The sequence below is a fragment of the Pseudophryne corroboree genome, chromosome 8, assembly GCF_028390025.1.
Source record: "Pseudophryne corroboree isolate aPseCor3 chromosome 8, aPseCor3.hap2, whole genome shotgun sequence".
Classification (NCBI taxonomy): domain Eukaryota; kingdom Metazoa; phylum Chordata; class Amphibia; order Anura; family Myobatrachidae; genus Pseudophryne; species Pseudophryne corroboree.
In genome coordinates, this window is record NC_086451.1 from 33,167,319 (window position 1) to 33,182,223 (window position 14,905).

A 14,905-nucleotide genomic window follows, 5' to 3' on the forward strand; every position below is an offset into this window, starting at 1 on the left:
GCCCATAAACCCAATGATTAGCATCTCTCTCTAAGGAACTTACACATCAAAAGGTATTGTCCTTCACACCTCACTGCTAGTACAGGGCCCTTAGCATGCCCCTTCCTATTTCCAGAGGATAAGAGATGCGTATTCAGACAGCTATAGTAACTGCATTTTTCCTTTAAATATACACCAAGCCTGTCTTGAATATAAAATAGATACAGTTAAACATGTCTTCCTGCAATGGTGCACAGAGCACTACATATGACATGTTAAAAATAAAACACATGATTCAACAAACTTTTAAACAGTCCGTAACATGGCGCCGGGCACGAGGGTTAACCCCTTCAGTGCCGCAGACGCCATTACACGTGTGGCTGGCTAGTCTCTCCGGCCACAAGGTGTTTCAGCACAGGTGATGGCAATCACAAATTAAGAGGGAAGGCCAGGAGCAGAGCATTCTGTCCCTCCTGGAGAGGGTCATGTTGGGAGGTATGAGTATGCTTTAAATCAGAGGTTCTCAAACTCGGTCCTCGGGGGCCCACACAGTGCATGTTTTGCAGGTCTCCTCACAGAATCGCAAGTGAAATAATTAGCTCCTCCTGTGGACCTTTTAAAATGTGTCAGTGAGTAATTAATACACCTGTGCACCTGCTGGGTTACCTGCAAAACATGCACTGTGTGGGGTTCTGAGGACCGAGTTTGAGAACCTCTGCTTTAAATCCTGTTCCCTGATTCCAAAGGAGGACTCTAGACCAGGGGTTCTCAAACTCGGTCCTCAGGACCCCACACAGTGCATGTTTTGCAGGTAACCCAGCAGGTGCACAGGTGTATTAATTACTCACTGACACTTTTTAAAAGGTCCGCAGGTGGAGCTAATTATTTCACTTGTGATTGTGTGAGGAGACCTGGAAAAAATGCACTGTGTGGGGTCCTGAGCACCGAGTTTGAGAACCTGTGCTCTAGACCATGGCATAAAGAGGTTCAGATTTGGAGCACAGCACTTTATATATTCACATGTTCAACTCCACTCCCACTATGGGGGGGGGGGGGGGTCATTCCGAGTTGATCATAGCTGTGCTAAATTTACACAGACATGCGGGGGGACGCCCAGCACAGGGCTATCCCGCCTCGCATGTCAGTGCCGCAACCCCCCCCCCCCCCCCCTTCCACAGAAGTGCAAAGGCATCACACAGCGGTGATGCCTTTGCACTTCAGGAGTAGCTCCCAGCCAGCGCAGCTTTAGCGTGGTGGCGGGAGCTACTCATCACTCCCCGGCCCACAGCGGCTGCGTGTGACGTCACGCAGCCGCTGCGGCCCGCCCCCAGTTCTGTCCGGCCACGCCAGCGTTGGCCAGAGAGCTCCCACAAAACGGCGGCCAAACGCCGCCGTTTCGCCCTCTCCCGCCCAGCGATCGCCTCTGCCTGTCAATCAGGCAGAGGCAATCGCAGCCCTACTTCGGCCTTCGGCCTTCTGGCATGCGCCGGCACACTACGGTGCCGGCGCATGCGCAGTAGGGACCCGTTCGCTCGGCTGCGACAAAAAGCAGCGAGCGAACGGGTCAGAATGACCCCCTATACCCCCTCCTTGCAGCAAACTTCCAGAGAGGAACAGGTATGGGTCATTAGGTCGACCACTATTGGTCGACATGCATTAGGTCGACACGGTCACTAGGACGAAGTGGTCATTAGGTCGACGTGTTTTTTTAAATATTTTTTTGGGTGTCATTTTCTTCGTAAAGTGACGGGGAAACCCCAATTAGTGCACCGTGTCCCCTCGCATGGCTCACTTTGCTCGCCATGCTTCGGGCAAGGTGCCTTGTTCCACTACCGCTGCGCCCGGCACAGGTTACTATTCTCAATCGTAGTCTACCTGGATCGTAAAGTTCAAAAAATGAAAAGAAAAAAAAAAAATAATAAGAATTTACTTACCGATAATTCTATTTCTCATAGTCCGTAGTGGATGCTGGGGACTCCGTAAGGACCATGGGGAATAGCGGCTCCGCAGGAGACTGGGCACATCTAAAGAAAGCTTTAGGACTATCTGGTGTGCACTGGCTCCTCCCCCTATGACCCTCCTCCAAACCTCAGTTAGGATACTGTGCCCGGACGAGCGTACACAATAAGGAAGGATTTTGAATCCCGGGTAAGACTCATACCAGCCACACCAATCACACCGTACAACTTGTGATCTGAACCCAGTTAACAGCATGATAACAGAGGAGCCTCTAGAAAAGATGGCTCACTACAGCAATAACCCGATTTTTTTGGTAACAATAACTATGTACCAGTATTGCAGACAATCCGCACTTGGGATGGGCGCCCAGCATCCACTACGGACTATGAGAAATAGAATTATCGGTAAGTAAATTCTTATTTTCTCTAACGTCCTAAGTGGATGCTGGGGACTCCGTAAGGACCATGGGGATTATACCAAAGCTCCCAAACGGGCGGGAGAGTGCGGATGACTCTGCAGCACCAAATGAGAGAACTCCAGGTCCTCCTCAGCCAGGATATCAATTTTGTAGAATTTTACAAACGTATTTGCTCCTGACCAAGTAGCTGCTCGGCAAAGTTGTAAAGCCGAGACCCCTCGGGCAGCCGCCCAAGATGAGCCCACCTTCCTTGTGGAGTGGGCATTTACAGATTTTTGGCTGTGGCAGGCCTGCCACAGAATGTGCAAGCTGAATTGTACTACAAATCCAACGAGCTTAGAAGCAGGAGCACCCAGCTTGTTGGGTGCATACAGGATAAACAGCGAGTCAGATTTCCTGACTCCAGCCGTCCTGGAAACATATATTTTCAGGGCCCTGACAACGTCTAGCAACTTGGAGTCCTCCAAGTCCCTAGTAGCCGCAGGCACCACAAATAGGTTGGTTCAGGTGAAACGCTGAAAACACCTTAGGGAGAAAATGAGGACGAGTCCTCAATTCCGCCCTGTCCGAATGGAAAATCAGATGACGGCTTTTTCAGGATAAAGCCGCCAATACTGATACGCGCCTGGCCCAGGCCAGGGCCAACAGCATGACCACTTTCCATGTGAGATATTTTAACTCCACAGATTTAAGTGGTTCAAACCAATGTGACTTTTGGAACCCAAAACTACAGTGAGATCCCAAAGTGCCACTGGAGGCACAAAAGGAGGCTGTATATGCAGTACCCCTTTTACAAACGTCTGAACTTCAGGGACTGAAGCTAGTTCTTTTTGGAAGAAAATTGACAGGGCCGAAATTTGAACCTTAATGGACCCCAATTTCAGGCCCATACACACTCCTGTTTGCAGGAAATGTAGGAATCGACCCAGTTGAATTTCCTCCGTCGGGCCTACTGGCCTCGCACCACGCAACATATTTTCGCCAAATGCGGTGATAATGTTTTTCGGTTACATCCTTCCTGGCTTTGATCAGGATAGGGATGACTTCATCCGGAATGCCGTTTTTCCTTCAGGATCCGGCGTTCAACCGCCATGCCGTCAAACGCAGCCGCGGTAAGTCTTGGAGCAGACAGGGTCCTTGCTGGAGCAGGTCCCTTCTTAGAGGTAGAGGCCACGGATCCTCCGTGAGCATCTCTTGAAGTTCCGGTTACCAAGTCCTTCTTGGCCAATCCGGAGCCACGAATATAGTGCTTACTCCTCTCCATCTTATCAATCTCAGTACCTTGGGTATGAGAGGCAGAGGAGGGAACACATATACTGACTGGTACACCCACGGTGTTACCAGAGCGTCTACAGCTATTTCCTGAGGGTCCCTTGACCTGGCACAATACCTGTCGAGTTTTTCCCAACGGTTTATAAACAAGTGGAAGACTTCTGGGTGAAGTCCCCACTCTCCCGGGTGGAGGTCGTGCTGAGGAAGTCTGCTTCCCAGTTGTCCACTCCCGGAATGAATACTGCTGACAGTGCTATCACATGATTTTCCGCCCAGCGAAGAATCCTTGCAGCTTCTGCCATTGCCCTCCTGCTTCTTGTGCCACCCTGTCTGTTTACGTGGGTGACTGCCGTGATGTTGTCCGACTGGATCAACACCGGCTGACCTTGAAGCAGAGGTCTTGCTAAGCTTAGAGCATTGTAAATGTCCCTTAGCTTCAGGATATTTTTGTGAAGTGATGTCTCCAGGCTTGACCATAAGCACTGGATATTCCTTCCCTGTGTGACTGCTCCCCAGCCTCGCAGGCTGGCATCCGTGGTCACCAGGACCCAGTCCTGAATGCCCAGTCTGCAGCCCTCTAGAAGATGAGCACTCTGCAACCACCACAGGAGGGACACCCTTGTCCTTGGTGACAGGGTTATCCGCTGATGCATCTGAAGATGCGACCCGGACCATTTGTCCAGCAGGTCCCACTGGAAAGTTCTTGCGTGGAATCTGCCGAATGGGATTGCTTCGTAGGAAGCCACCATTTTACCCAGAACCCTTGTGCATTGATGCACTGAGACTTGGCTCGGTTTTAGGAGGTTCCCGACTAGCTCGGATAACTCCCTGGCTTTCTCCTCCGGGAGAAACACCTTTTTCTGGACTGTGTCCAGGATCATCCCTAGGAACAGAAGATAAGTCGTCGGAACCAGCTGCGATTTTGGAATATTGAGAATCCAATCGTGCTGCCGCAACACTACCTGAGATAGTGCTACACCGACCTCCAACTGTTCCCTGGATCTTACCCTTATCAGGGAATTGTCCAAGTAAGGGATAACTAAAATTCCCTTCCTTCGAAGGAATATCATTATTTCGGCCATTACCTTGGTAAAGACCCGGGGTGCCGTGGACCATCCATACGGCAGCGTCTGAACTGATAGTGACAGTTCTGTACCATAAACCTGAGGTACCCTTGGTGAGAAGGGTAAATTTTGACATGAAGGTAAGCATCCCTGATGTCCCGAGACATCATGTAGTCCCCTTCTTCCAGGTTCGCAATCACTGCTCTGAGTGACTCAATCTTGAATTTGAACCTCTGTATGTAAGTGTTCAAAGATTTTAGATTTAGAATCGGTCTCACCGAGCCGTCCGGCTTCGGTACCACAACAGTGTGGAATAATACCCCGTTCCCTGTTGCAGGAGGGGTATCTTGATTATCACCTGCTGGGAATACAGCTTGTGAATGGCTTCCAAAACTGTCTCCCTGTCAGAAGGAGACATCGGTAAAGCCGACTTTAGGAAACGGCGAGGGGGAGACGTCTCGAATTCTAAATTGTACCCCTGAGATATCACCTGAAGGATCCAGGGGTCTACTTGCGAGTGAGCCCACTGCGCGCTGAAATTCATTGAGACGGGCCCCCCACCGTGCCTGATTCTGCTTGTAAAGCCCCAGCGTATACTGAGGGCTTGGCAGAGGCGGGAGAGGGTTTCTGTTCCTGGGAACTGGCTGATTTCTGCAGCCTTTTTCCTCTCCCTCTGTCACGGGGCAGAAATGAGGAACCTTTTGCCCGCTTGTCCATGAAAAGACTGCGCCTGATAATACGGCGTCTTCTCATGTTGAGAGGCGACCTGGGGTACAAACGTGGATTACCCAGCTGTTGCCGTGGCCACCAGGTCTGAAAGAGCGACCCCAAATAACTCCTCCCCTTAATAAGGCAATACTTCCAAATGCCGTTTGGAATACGCATCACCTGACCACTGACGTGTCCATAACCCTCTACTGGTAGAAATGGACAACGCACTTAGACTTGATGCCAGTCGGCAAATATTCCGCTGTGCATCACGAATGTATAGAAATGCATCTTTTAAATGCTCTATAGGCAAAAATATACTGTCCCTATCTAGGGTATCAATATTTTCAGTCAGGGAATCCGACCACGCCAACCCAGCACTGCACATCCAGGTTGAGGCGATTGCTGGTCGCAGTATAACACCAGTATGTGTGTAAATACATTTTAGGATACCCTCCTGCTTTCTATCAGCAGGATCCTTAAGGGCGGCCATCTCAGGAGAGGGTAGAGCCCTTACAAGCGTGTGAGCGCTTTATCCACCCTAGGGGGTGTTTCCCAACGCACCCTAACCTCTGGCGGGAAAGGATATAATGCCAATAACATTATAGAAATTATCAGTTGTTATCGGGGGAAACCCACGCATCATCACACACCTCATTTAATTTCTCAGATTCAGGAAAACTACAGGTAGTTTTTCCTCACCGAACATAATACCCCTTTTTGGTGGTACTCGTATTATCAGAAATGTGTAAAACATTTTTCATTGCCTCAATCATGTAACGTGTGGCCCTACTGGAAGTCACATTTGTCTCTTCACCGTCGACACTGGAGTCAGTATCTGTGTCGGCGTCTATATCTGCCATCTGAGGTAATGGGCGCTTTAGAGCCCCTGACGGCCTATGAGACGTCTGGACAGGCACAAGCTGAGTAGCCGGCTGTCTCATGTCAACCACTGTCTTTTATACAGAGCTGACACTGTCACGTAATTTCCAACAGTTCATCCACTCAGGTGTCGACCCCCTAGGGGGTGACATCACTATTACAGGCAATCTGCTCCGTCTCCACATCATTTTTCTCCTCATACATGTCGACACAAAAGTACCGACATACAGCACACACACAGGGAATGCTCTGATAGAGGACAGGACCCCACTAGCCCTTTGGGGAGACAGAGGGAGAGTTTGCCAGCACACACCAGAGCGCTATATATATACAGGGATAACCTTATATAAGTGTTTTTCCCCTTATAGCTGCTGTATAGTTAATACTGCGCCTAATTAGTGCCCCCCTCTCTTTTTTAACCCTTTCTGTAGTGTAGTGACTGCAGGGGAGAGCCAGGGAGCTTCCCTCCAACGGAGCTGTGAGGGAAAATGGCGCCAGTGTGCTGAGGAGATAGGCTCCGCCCCTTTTTCACGGACTTTTCTCCTGCTTTTTTATGGATTCTGGCAGGGGTTAAATGCATCCATATAGCCCAGGAGCTATATGTGATGCATTTTTTGCCATCCAAGGTGTTTTTATTGCGTCTCAGGGCGCCCCCCCCCAGCGCCCTGCACCCTCAGTGACCGGAGTGTGAAGTGTTCTGAGAGCAATGGCGCACAGCTGCAGTGCTGTGCGCTACCTTGTTGAAGACAGGACGTCTTCTGCCGCCGATTTTCCGGATCTCTTCTGCCTTCTGGCTCTGTAAGGGGGCCGGCGGCGCGGCTCTGGGACCCATCCAAGCTGGGCCTGTGATCGTCCCTCTGGAGCTAATGTCCAGTAGCCTAAGAAGCCCAATCCACTCTGCACGCAGGTGAGTTCGCTTCTTCTCCCCTTAGTCCCTCGATGCAGTGAGCCTGTTGCCAGCAGGTCTCACTGAAAATAAAAAACCTAAACTAAAACTTTCACTAAGAAGCTCAGGAGAGCCCCTAGTGTGCACCCTTCTCGTTCGGGCACAGAGATCTAACTGAGGCTTGGAGGAGGGTCATAGGGGGAGGAGCCAGTGCACACCAGATAGTCCTAAAGCTTTCTTTAGATGTGCCCAGTCTCCTGCGGAGCCGCTATTCCCCATGGTCCTTACGGAGTCCCCAGCATCCACTTAGGACGTTAGAGAAAAGTGAAAAATGCATGTCGACCTTTTTACATGTCGACCAATAGTGGTCGACCTAATGACTGTCAACCTAAGTGTGGTCGGCCTAATGACCATATCCCAGAGGAACGAGCAGGAAAAAGAGAAAAGGGCTACTGGTGGCATCACAAAAAGGAACCGGACTCCATGAGACATTCTGAAAAGAACGGACATTCCCTGTGGAGGAGGCTCCAGGTCTGAGAATCTATAGCCCATGCTCCAGTAAGGTGTGAAGCATTAGGTGAAGCATTAGGCCAACCAATCTTGAGTCGACAGTCACTAGGTCAGCCCCATATGGCCGACATGACTGGGTCAACAGGTCGACAATGAAAAAGTAGACATCTGAAAAGGTCGACAGGTACAAAATGTTGACACAGTAAAAATGTCAGCACGGAAATGGTTTACACAAAAAAAAAAACCACGGTTGGTTTTTTTTTGCATTTTTAGGTGCCATTTTGTATGTTTACGGACATGTGACCCCAATTAGTGTACTGCGTCCCCTTGCAGCGCTTCAGGCAAGGTTCCTATTCACTGTTGACCTATCATCCGGTTACCGCTTCAGTGTCCCCCAATTGGTTGATAGTCACGATAGTGTAAAGCCAGGTACACACTAGTGATGTATGTTCCCGGCGATATCGGCGGCGACGGGAACCCGGTGGGGTGCAGACATTGGCAAGTGCATACAAGCGGGTGGTGGAGTGGGGCCATGCTGCGGCCCTCGCTGGCAAAATTACATGCTTGCATGTACGACAAGCTATGTTGCTGATGACACGCGGGAGCGACATTGGCCCTCATTCTGAGTTGTTCGCTCGCTGCTAATTTTAGCAGAATTGCTAATAGGCTAAAATCCGGCAGTTCTGCGCATGCGTATGCACAGCAGGGCACATGCGCTAAGCAAATTTACACAAAACTATGCTATTTTACTCACGGGCGAACAAAGCTTTTCAATCGCTCTGATGATCGTAGTGTGATTGACAGGAAGTGGGTGTTTCTGGGTGGTAACTGACCGTTTTCAGGGAGTGTGCTAAAAAACGCAGGCGTGCCAGGTAAAAACGCAGGAGTGGCTGGAGAAACGGGGGAGTGGCTGGCCGGACGCAGGGCGTGTTTGTGACGTCAAACCAGGAACTAAACGGACTGAGGTGATCGCAATCTAGGAGTAGGTCTGGAGCTACTCAGAAACTGCAAGGAAATTGCTTTCGTTAGCAATTCTGCTAATATTAGCAGAATTGCTAATCTTTCGTTAGCAATTCTGCTATGCTAAGATACACTCCCAGAGGGCGGCAGCTTTGTGTTTGCATTTCTGCTAAAAGTAGCTAGCGAGCGAACAACTCGGCATGAGGGCCATACAGGGACGGATCTAGACTTTTCTTTTAGGGGGGGTGGTTTACTGTTTAATCTTGACTCCTCCCCTCTCTAGTCCCAACTCCTCCCATTTGCAATCCTAACTCCTCCTCTCTCAATTCCTGAAAAACTGAACTTTTTGAGTGAGACTGAGATAGAGCTTTGTGATTGTTCTATGTACATGTTACTGTGCTGTGGGGTAATTGTATTTATTAGCCCTAGTACCCACACACCTGCAAGTGAGGGGCATATGCTCTATAACCCTTGCTCTCCTGGCTCCTCTGTGCTGCTGTGGTATAGGCTGCAGGACAGCGTTCTGCCTCAGGCTCTCCCTGGAGAGCTCTCTTCAGCTCAAAAGTGGGTGTGGCTATGACTGTGTTAGGGGGGAGCGGTCGCCCCCTTCGCCCCACCCTAAATCCGGCCCTGGGGCCATAGTGCATACACACTGGACGATATTGTGAACGATGTGTCGGAATCGGGCACATTGTCCACTATATCGTCTAGTGTGTACCCAGCATAAGAAAGACAAAACCACCTGTGTTCTTTCAGGTTCTTTCATTTGCCTCCACAGCTAGATGTAGTACAACTGGATACAATAGAAAACCTTCATTCTGTACAGAGATCTAATTCTGGTCATTATATTCTCTACATCGCTCTCAGTCATACAGTAACAGAGTAACAATAGTCATACAGTAACAGAGTAACGGTACAGTCATACAGTAACAGAGTAACGATAGTCATACAGTAACACAGTAACGATACAGTCATACAGTAACAGAGTAACAATACAAACTTATTATTAGTGTCTATTTCAAAAGATAAATATGTCTCAGTACTGACACCCAATATCCAGAAATCATGAAAACGATACAGATTAAGATCACTATATTCTCATTACAGTACAAGAAGTGACCAAGCTAACAGTTATCCATGCATGTCTGTGTAACATAACAGTTATCCATGCACGTCTGCGTAACATAACAGTTATCCATGCGCGTCTGTGTAACATAACAGTTATCCATGCATGTCTGTGTAACATAACAGTTATCCATGCACGTCTGCGTAACATAACACTTATCCATGCATGTCTGCGTAACATACGACATCCATGCATGTCTGTGTAACATAACAGTTATCCATGCACATCTGTGTAACATAACAGTTATCCATGCATGTCTGTGTAACATAACAGTTATCCATGCATGTCTGTGTAACATAACAGTTATCCATGCATGTCTGTGTAACATAACAGTTATCCATGCATGTCTGTGTAACATAACAGTTATCCATGCACATCTGTGTAACATAACAGTTATCCATGCATGTCTGTGTAACATAACAGTTATCCATGCATGTCTGTGTAACATAACAGTTATCCATGCATGTCTGTGTAACATAAGTTATCCATGCGCGTCTGTGTAACATAACAGTTATCCATGCGTGTCTGCGTAACATAACACTTATCCATGCGTGTCTGCGTAACATACGACATCCATGCATGTCTGTGTAACATAACAGTTATCCATGCGCGTCTGTGTAACATAACAGTTATCCATGCGTGTCTGCGTAACATAACACTTATCCATGCATGTCTGCGTAACATACGACATCCATGCATGTCTGTGTAACATAACAGTTATCCATGCACATCTGTGTAACATAACAGTTATCCATGCACGTCTGCGTAACATAACAGTTATCCGTGTACGTCTGCGTAACATAACAGTTATCCGTGTACGTCTGTGTAACATAACAGTTATCCATGCGTGTCTGCGTAACATAACAGTTATCCATGCGTGTCTGCGTAACATAACAGTTATCCATGCGCGTCTGCGAAACATAACAGTTATCCATGCACGTCTACATAACATAACAGTTATCCATGCACATCTGCGTACCATAACAGTTATCCATGCACGTCTGCGTAACATAACAGTTATCCATGCACGTCTGCGTAACATAACACTTATCCATGCATGTCTGCGTAACATAAGTTATCCATGCGTGTCTGTGTAACATAACAGTTATCCATGCACGTCTGCGTAACACAGCAGTTATCCATGCACGTCTGCGTAACATAACAGTTATCCATGCACGTCTGCGTAACATAACAGTTATCCATGCACGTCTGCGTAACATAACAGTTATCCATGCGCGTCTGTGTAACATAACAGTTATCCATGCGTGTCTGCGTAACATAACAGTTATCCATGCGTGTCTGCGTAACATAACAGTTATCCATGCGTGTCTGCGTAACAGAACAGTTATCCATGCATGTCTGCGTAACATAACAGTTATTATCCATGCATGTCTGCGTAACATAGTGACAACAGAACACTGGCCCTCATTCCGATTTGATCGCTCGCTAGCTACTTTAGCAGCCGTGCAAACGCATAGTCGCCGCCCACGAGGGAGTGTATTTTCGCTTTGCAGGAGTGCGAACGCCTGTGCAGCCGAGCGCAGCAAAAACATTTTGTGCAGAACAAGACCATCCCTGTAGTTACTTATTCTGTGCGATGATTGCTGCGACGAGTGACACGGTAATGACGTCAGATATCCGCCCAGCAAACGCCCGGACACGCCTGCGTTTTTCCAAACACTCCCAGAAAACGGTCAGTTGCCACCCAGAAACTCCCACTTCCCGTCACTCTCCTTGCGTTCGGCTGTGCGACTGGAATCGTCGCTAGAACCAGTGCAAAACCACAAAGGAATTCGTACCCGCATGACGCGTGTGCGCATTGCGGTGTATACGCAGATTAGCCGTTTTTTCCACTGATCGCTACGCAGCCAACAACGGCAGCTAGTGATCAACTCGGAATGAGGGCCACTGTCCTGTAAATATCACTAAGCATACACAGTAGTCAGTCCCCAGTCTAAACAGACAGAGTTTCTCCGATGCTTGTTCGCCGTTCATGGTCTCCTAATCAGACAACAATCTGAGCACCTGCCCTGTAATTACAAGGCAGGCAGTATCAGAGAGCAGGTAATGGATCCAGTGGCTGCACAATTAGCACTTACCTTGTCTTTCCCTCCAGAGATACACAGGTCGGATTTCAGGGCAGCGATGTATGTAACCGCTTCGTTGTGAGCCCGGCTCTGCTGTTGGGTAGTCTGGGCCGGATGGCACTCTTCAACATGATTGTCAGCTCTGCAGGTTAGTAAACACAGGCACAACACCAAAGACAGATAACTTATAGCTGATACACCGTCTATATCTCCCAAATAACAGTAACACAATCTGCTTCATCCTATGTGACTGGACCTTAGCCGGTCGGCATTAAGTTATACCTGTATTTAGAGCTGTTACGCTTGGCTTTACTCTGAAATATTCCCATATTTCCAGGACGGGCCGGACGGGCAGGACGACAGGAGCGGATGCAGCGTACAGAGGTGAGACATCAGGAACCCTGTGCCGCGGCCTGTAGGAAAGGAGAATAACAGATAAACATACAGCTTTCACCAATAAGACAACAAAAATGTTTATTTTTTAGTGTTAAAGTGCATCTGTCGTCTACACATAGTGGGGGGGGGGGGGATGAATCCCAATACACTAAAGACCCTATACATCACATTATTGTTCCTAAAGCGCTCGTTCCTCGTCAAGGCTGTAATCTCAAATCTTCTCATCCAATGGCTGTATCCGCTGTATGCCAGATATGAGCTCTAGTAGAAATCCCAGCAACATACACAAGGAGAGCACAGGGGATCCCAGTGACCGCTACATCAGATTCCCAAATCCCAGCAACAAACACAAGGAGAGCACAGGGGATCCCAGTTATTGCTACATCAGATTCCCAAATCCCAGCAACATACACAAGGAGAGCACAGGGGATCCCAGTGACCGCTACATCAGATTCCCAAATCCCAGCAACATGCACAAGGAGAGCACAGGGGATCCCAGTGACCGCTACATCAGATTCCCAAATCCCAGCAACATGCACAAGGAGAGCACAGGGGATCCCAGTGACCGCTACATCAGATTCCCAAATCCCAGCAACATACACAAGGAGAGCACAGGAGATCCCAGTGACCGCTACATCAGATTCCCAAATCCCAGCAACATACACAAGGAGAGCACAGGGGATCCCAGTGACTGCTACATCAGATTCCCAAATCCCAGCAACATACACAAGGAGAGCACAGGGGATCCCAGTGACCACTACATCAGATTCCCAAATCCTAGCAACATACACAAGGAGAGCACAGGGGATCCCAGTGACCGCTACATCAGATTCCCAAATCCCAGCAACATACACAAGGAGAGCACAGGAGATCCCAGTGACCGCTACATCAGATTCCCAAATCCCAGCAACATACACAAGGAGAGCACAGGGGATCCCAGTGACCGCTACATCAGATTCCCAAATCCCAGCAACATACACAAGGAGAGCACAGGAAATCCCAGTGACCGCTACATCAGATTCCCAAATCCCAGCAACATACACAAGGGGGTAAATTTACTAAGGTGGGAGATTTTTAGAACTGGTGATGTTGCCCATGGCAACCAATCAGATTTTACTTACCATTTATCTAGCTGCTTCTAGCAGATAATAAGAATTTACTTACCGATAATTCTATTTCTCGTAGTCCGTAGTGGATGCTGGGGACTCCGTAAGGACCATGGGGAATAGCGGCTCCGCAGGAGACAGGGCACAAAAGTAAAAGCTTTAGGATCAGGTGGTGTGCACTGGCTCCTCCCCCTATGACCCTCCTCCAAGCCTCAGTTAGGATACTGTGCCCGGACGAGCGTACACAATAAGGAAGGATTTTGAATCCCGGGTAAGACTCATACCAGCCACACCAATCACACTGTACAACCTGTGATCTGAACCCAGTTAACAGCATGATAACAGCGGAGCCTCTGAAAAGATGGCTCACAACAATAATAACCCGATTTTTGTAACAATAACTATGTACAAGTATTGCAGACAATCCGCACTTGGGATGGGCGCCCAGCATCCACTACGGACTACGAGAAATAGAATTATCGGTAAGTAAATTCTTATTTTCTCTGACGTCCTAAGTGGATGCTGGGGACTCCGTAAGGACCATGGGGATTATACCAAAGCTCCCAAACGGGCGGAAGAGTGCGGATGACTCTGCAGCACCGAATGAGAGAACTCCAGGTCCTCCTCAGCCAGGGTATCAAATTTGTAGAATTTTGCAAACGTGTTTGCCCCTGACCAAGTAGCAGCTCGGCAAAGTTGTAAAGCCGAGACCCCTCGGGCAGCCGCCCAAGATGAGCCCACCTTCCTTGTGGAATGGGCATTTACATATTTTGGCTGTGGCAGGCCTGCCACAGAATGTGCAAGCTGAATTGTACTACACATCCAACTAGCAATCGTCTGCTTAGAAGCAAGAGCACCCAGTTTGTTGGGTGCCTACAGGATAACAGCAAGTCAGTTTTCCTGACTCCAGCCGTCCTGGAAACCTATATTTTCAGGGCCCTGACAACATCTAGCAACTTGGAGTCCTCCAAGTCCCTAGTAGCCGCAGGTACCACAATAAGCTGGTTCAGTTGAAACGCTGACACCACCTTAGGGAGAAACTTGGGACGAGTCCGCAGCTCTGCCCTGTCCGAATGGACAATCAGATATGGGCTTTTGTGAGACAAAGCCGCCAATTCTGACACTCGCCTGGCCGAGGCCAGGTCCAACAGCATGGTCACTTTCCATGTGAGATATTTCAAATCCACAGATTTGAGCGGTTTAAACCAATGTGATTTGAGGAATCCCAGAACTACGTTGAGATCCCACAGTGCCACTGGAGGCACAAAAGGGGGTTGTATATGCAGTACTCCTTTGACAAACTTCTGGACTTCAGGAACTGAAGCCAATTCTTTCTGGAAGAAAATCGACAGGGCCGAAATTTGAACCTTAATGGACCCCAATTTGAGGCCCATAGACACTCCTGCTTGTAGGAAATGCAGGAATCGACCGAGTTGAAATTCCTCCGTGGGGGCCTTCTTGGCCTCACACCATGCAACATATTTTCGCCAAATGCGGTGATAATGTTGTGCGGTCACCTCCTTCCTGGCTCTGACCAGGGTAGGGATGACCT

General features: G+C 48.6%; 1 protein-coding gene across 2 annotated transcripts in view; it reads right to left on the reverse strand.

Moving 5' to 3' along the window:
- The window catches only part of WDR31 (WD repeat domain 31), a 105,301-nt gene that overhangs the window by 22,260 nt on the left and 68,136 nt on the right, over window positions 1-14,905 (reverse strand). For both annotated transcript variants that reach the window (XM_063936202.1, XM_063936201.1), the window contains exons 2-3: window positions 12,134-12,264; window positions 11,864-11,993 (exon numbers count right to left, since the gene is read on the reverse strand). In XM_063936202.1, the coding sequence (XP_063792272.1) occupies window positions 11,864-11,993; window positions 12,134-12,180 (177 nt within the window). In that variant the 5' untranslated portion in view covers window positions 12,181-12,264. The remainder of the gene's footprint in view (window positions 1-11,863; window positions 11,994-12,133; window positions 12,265-14,905) is intronic.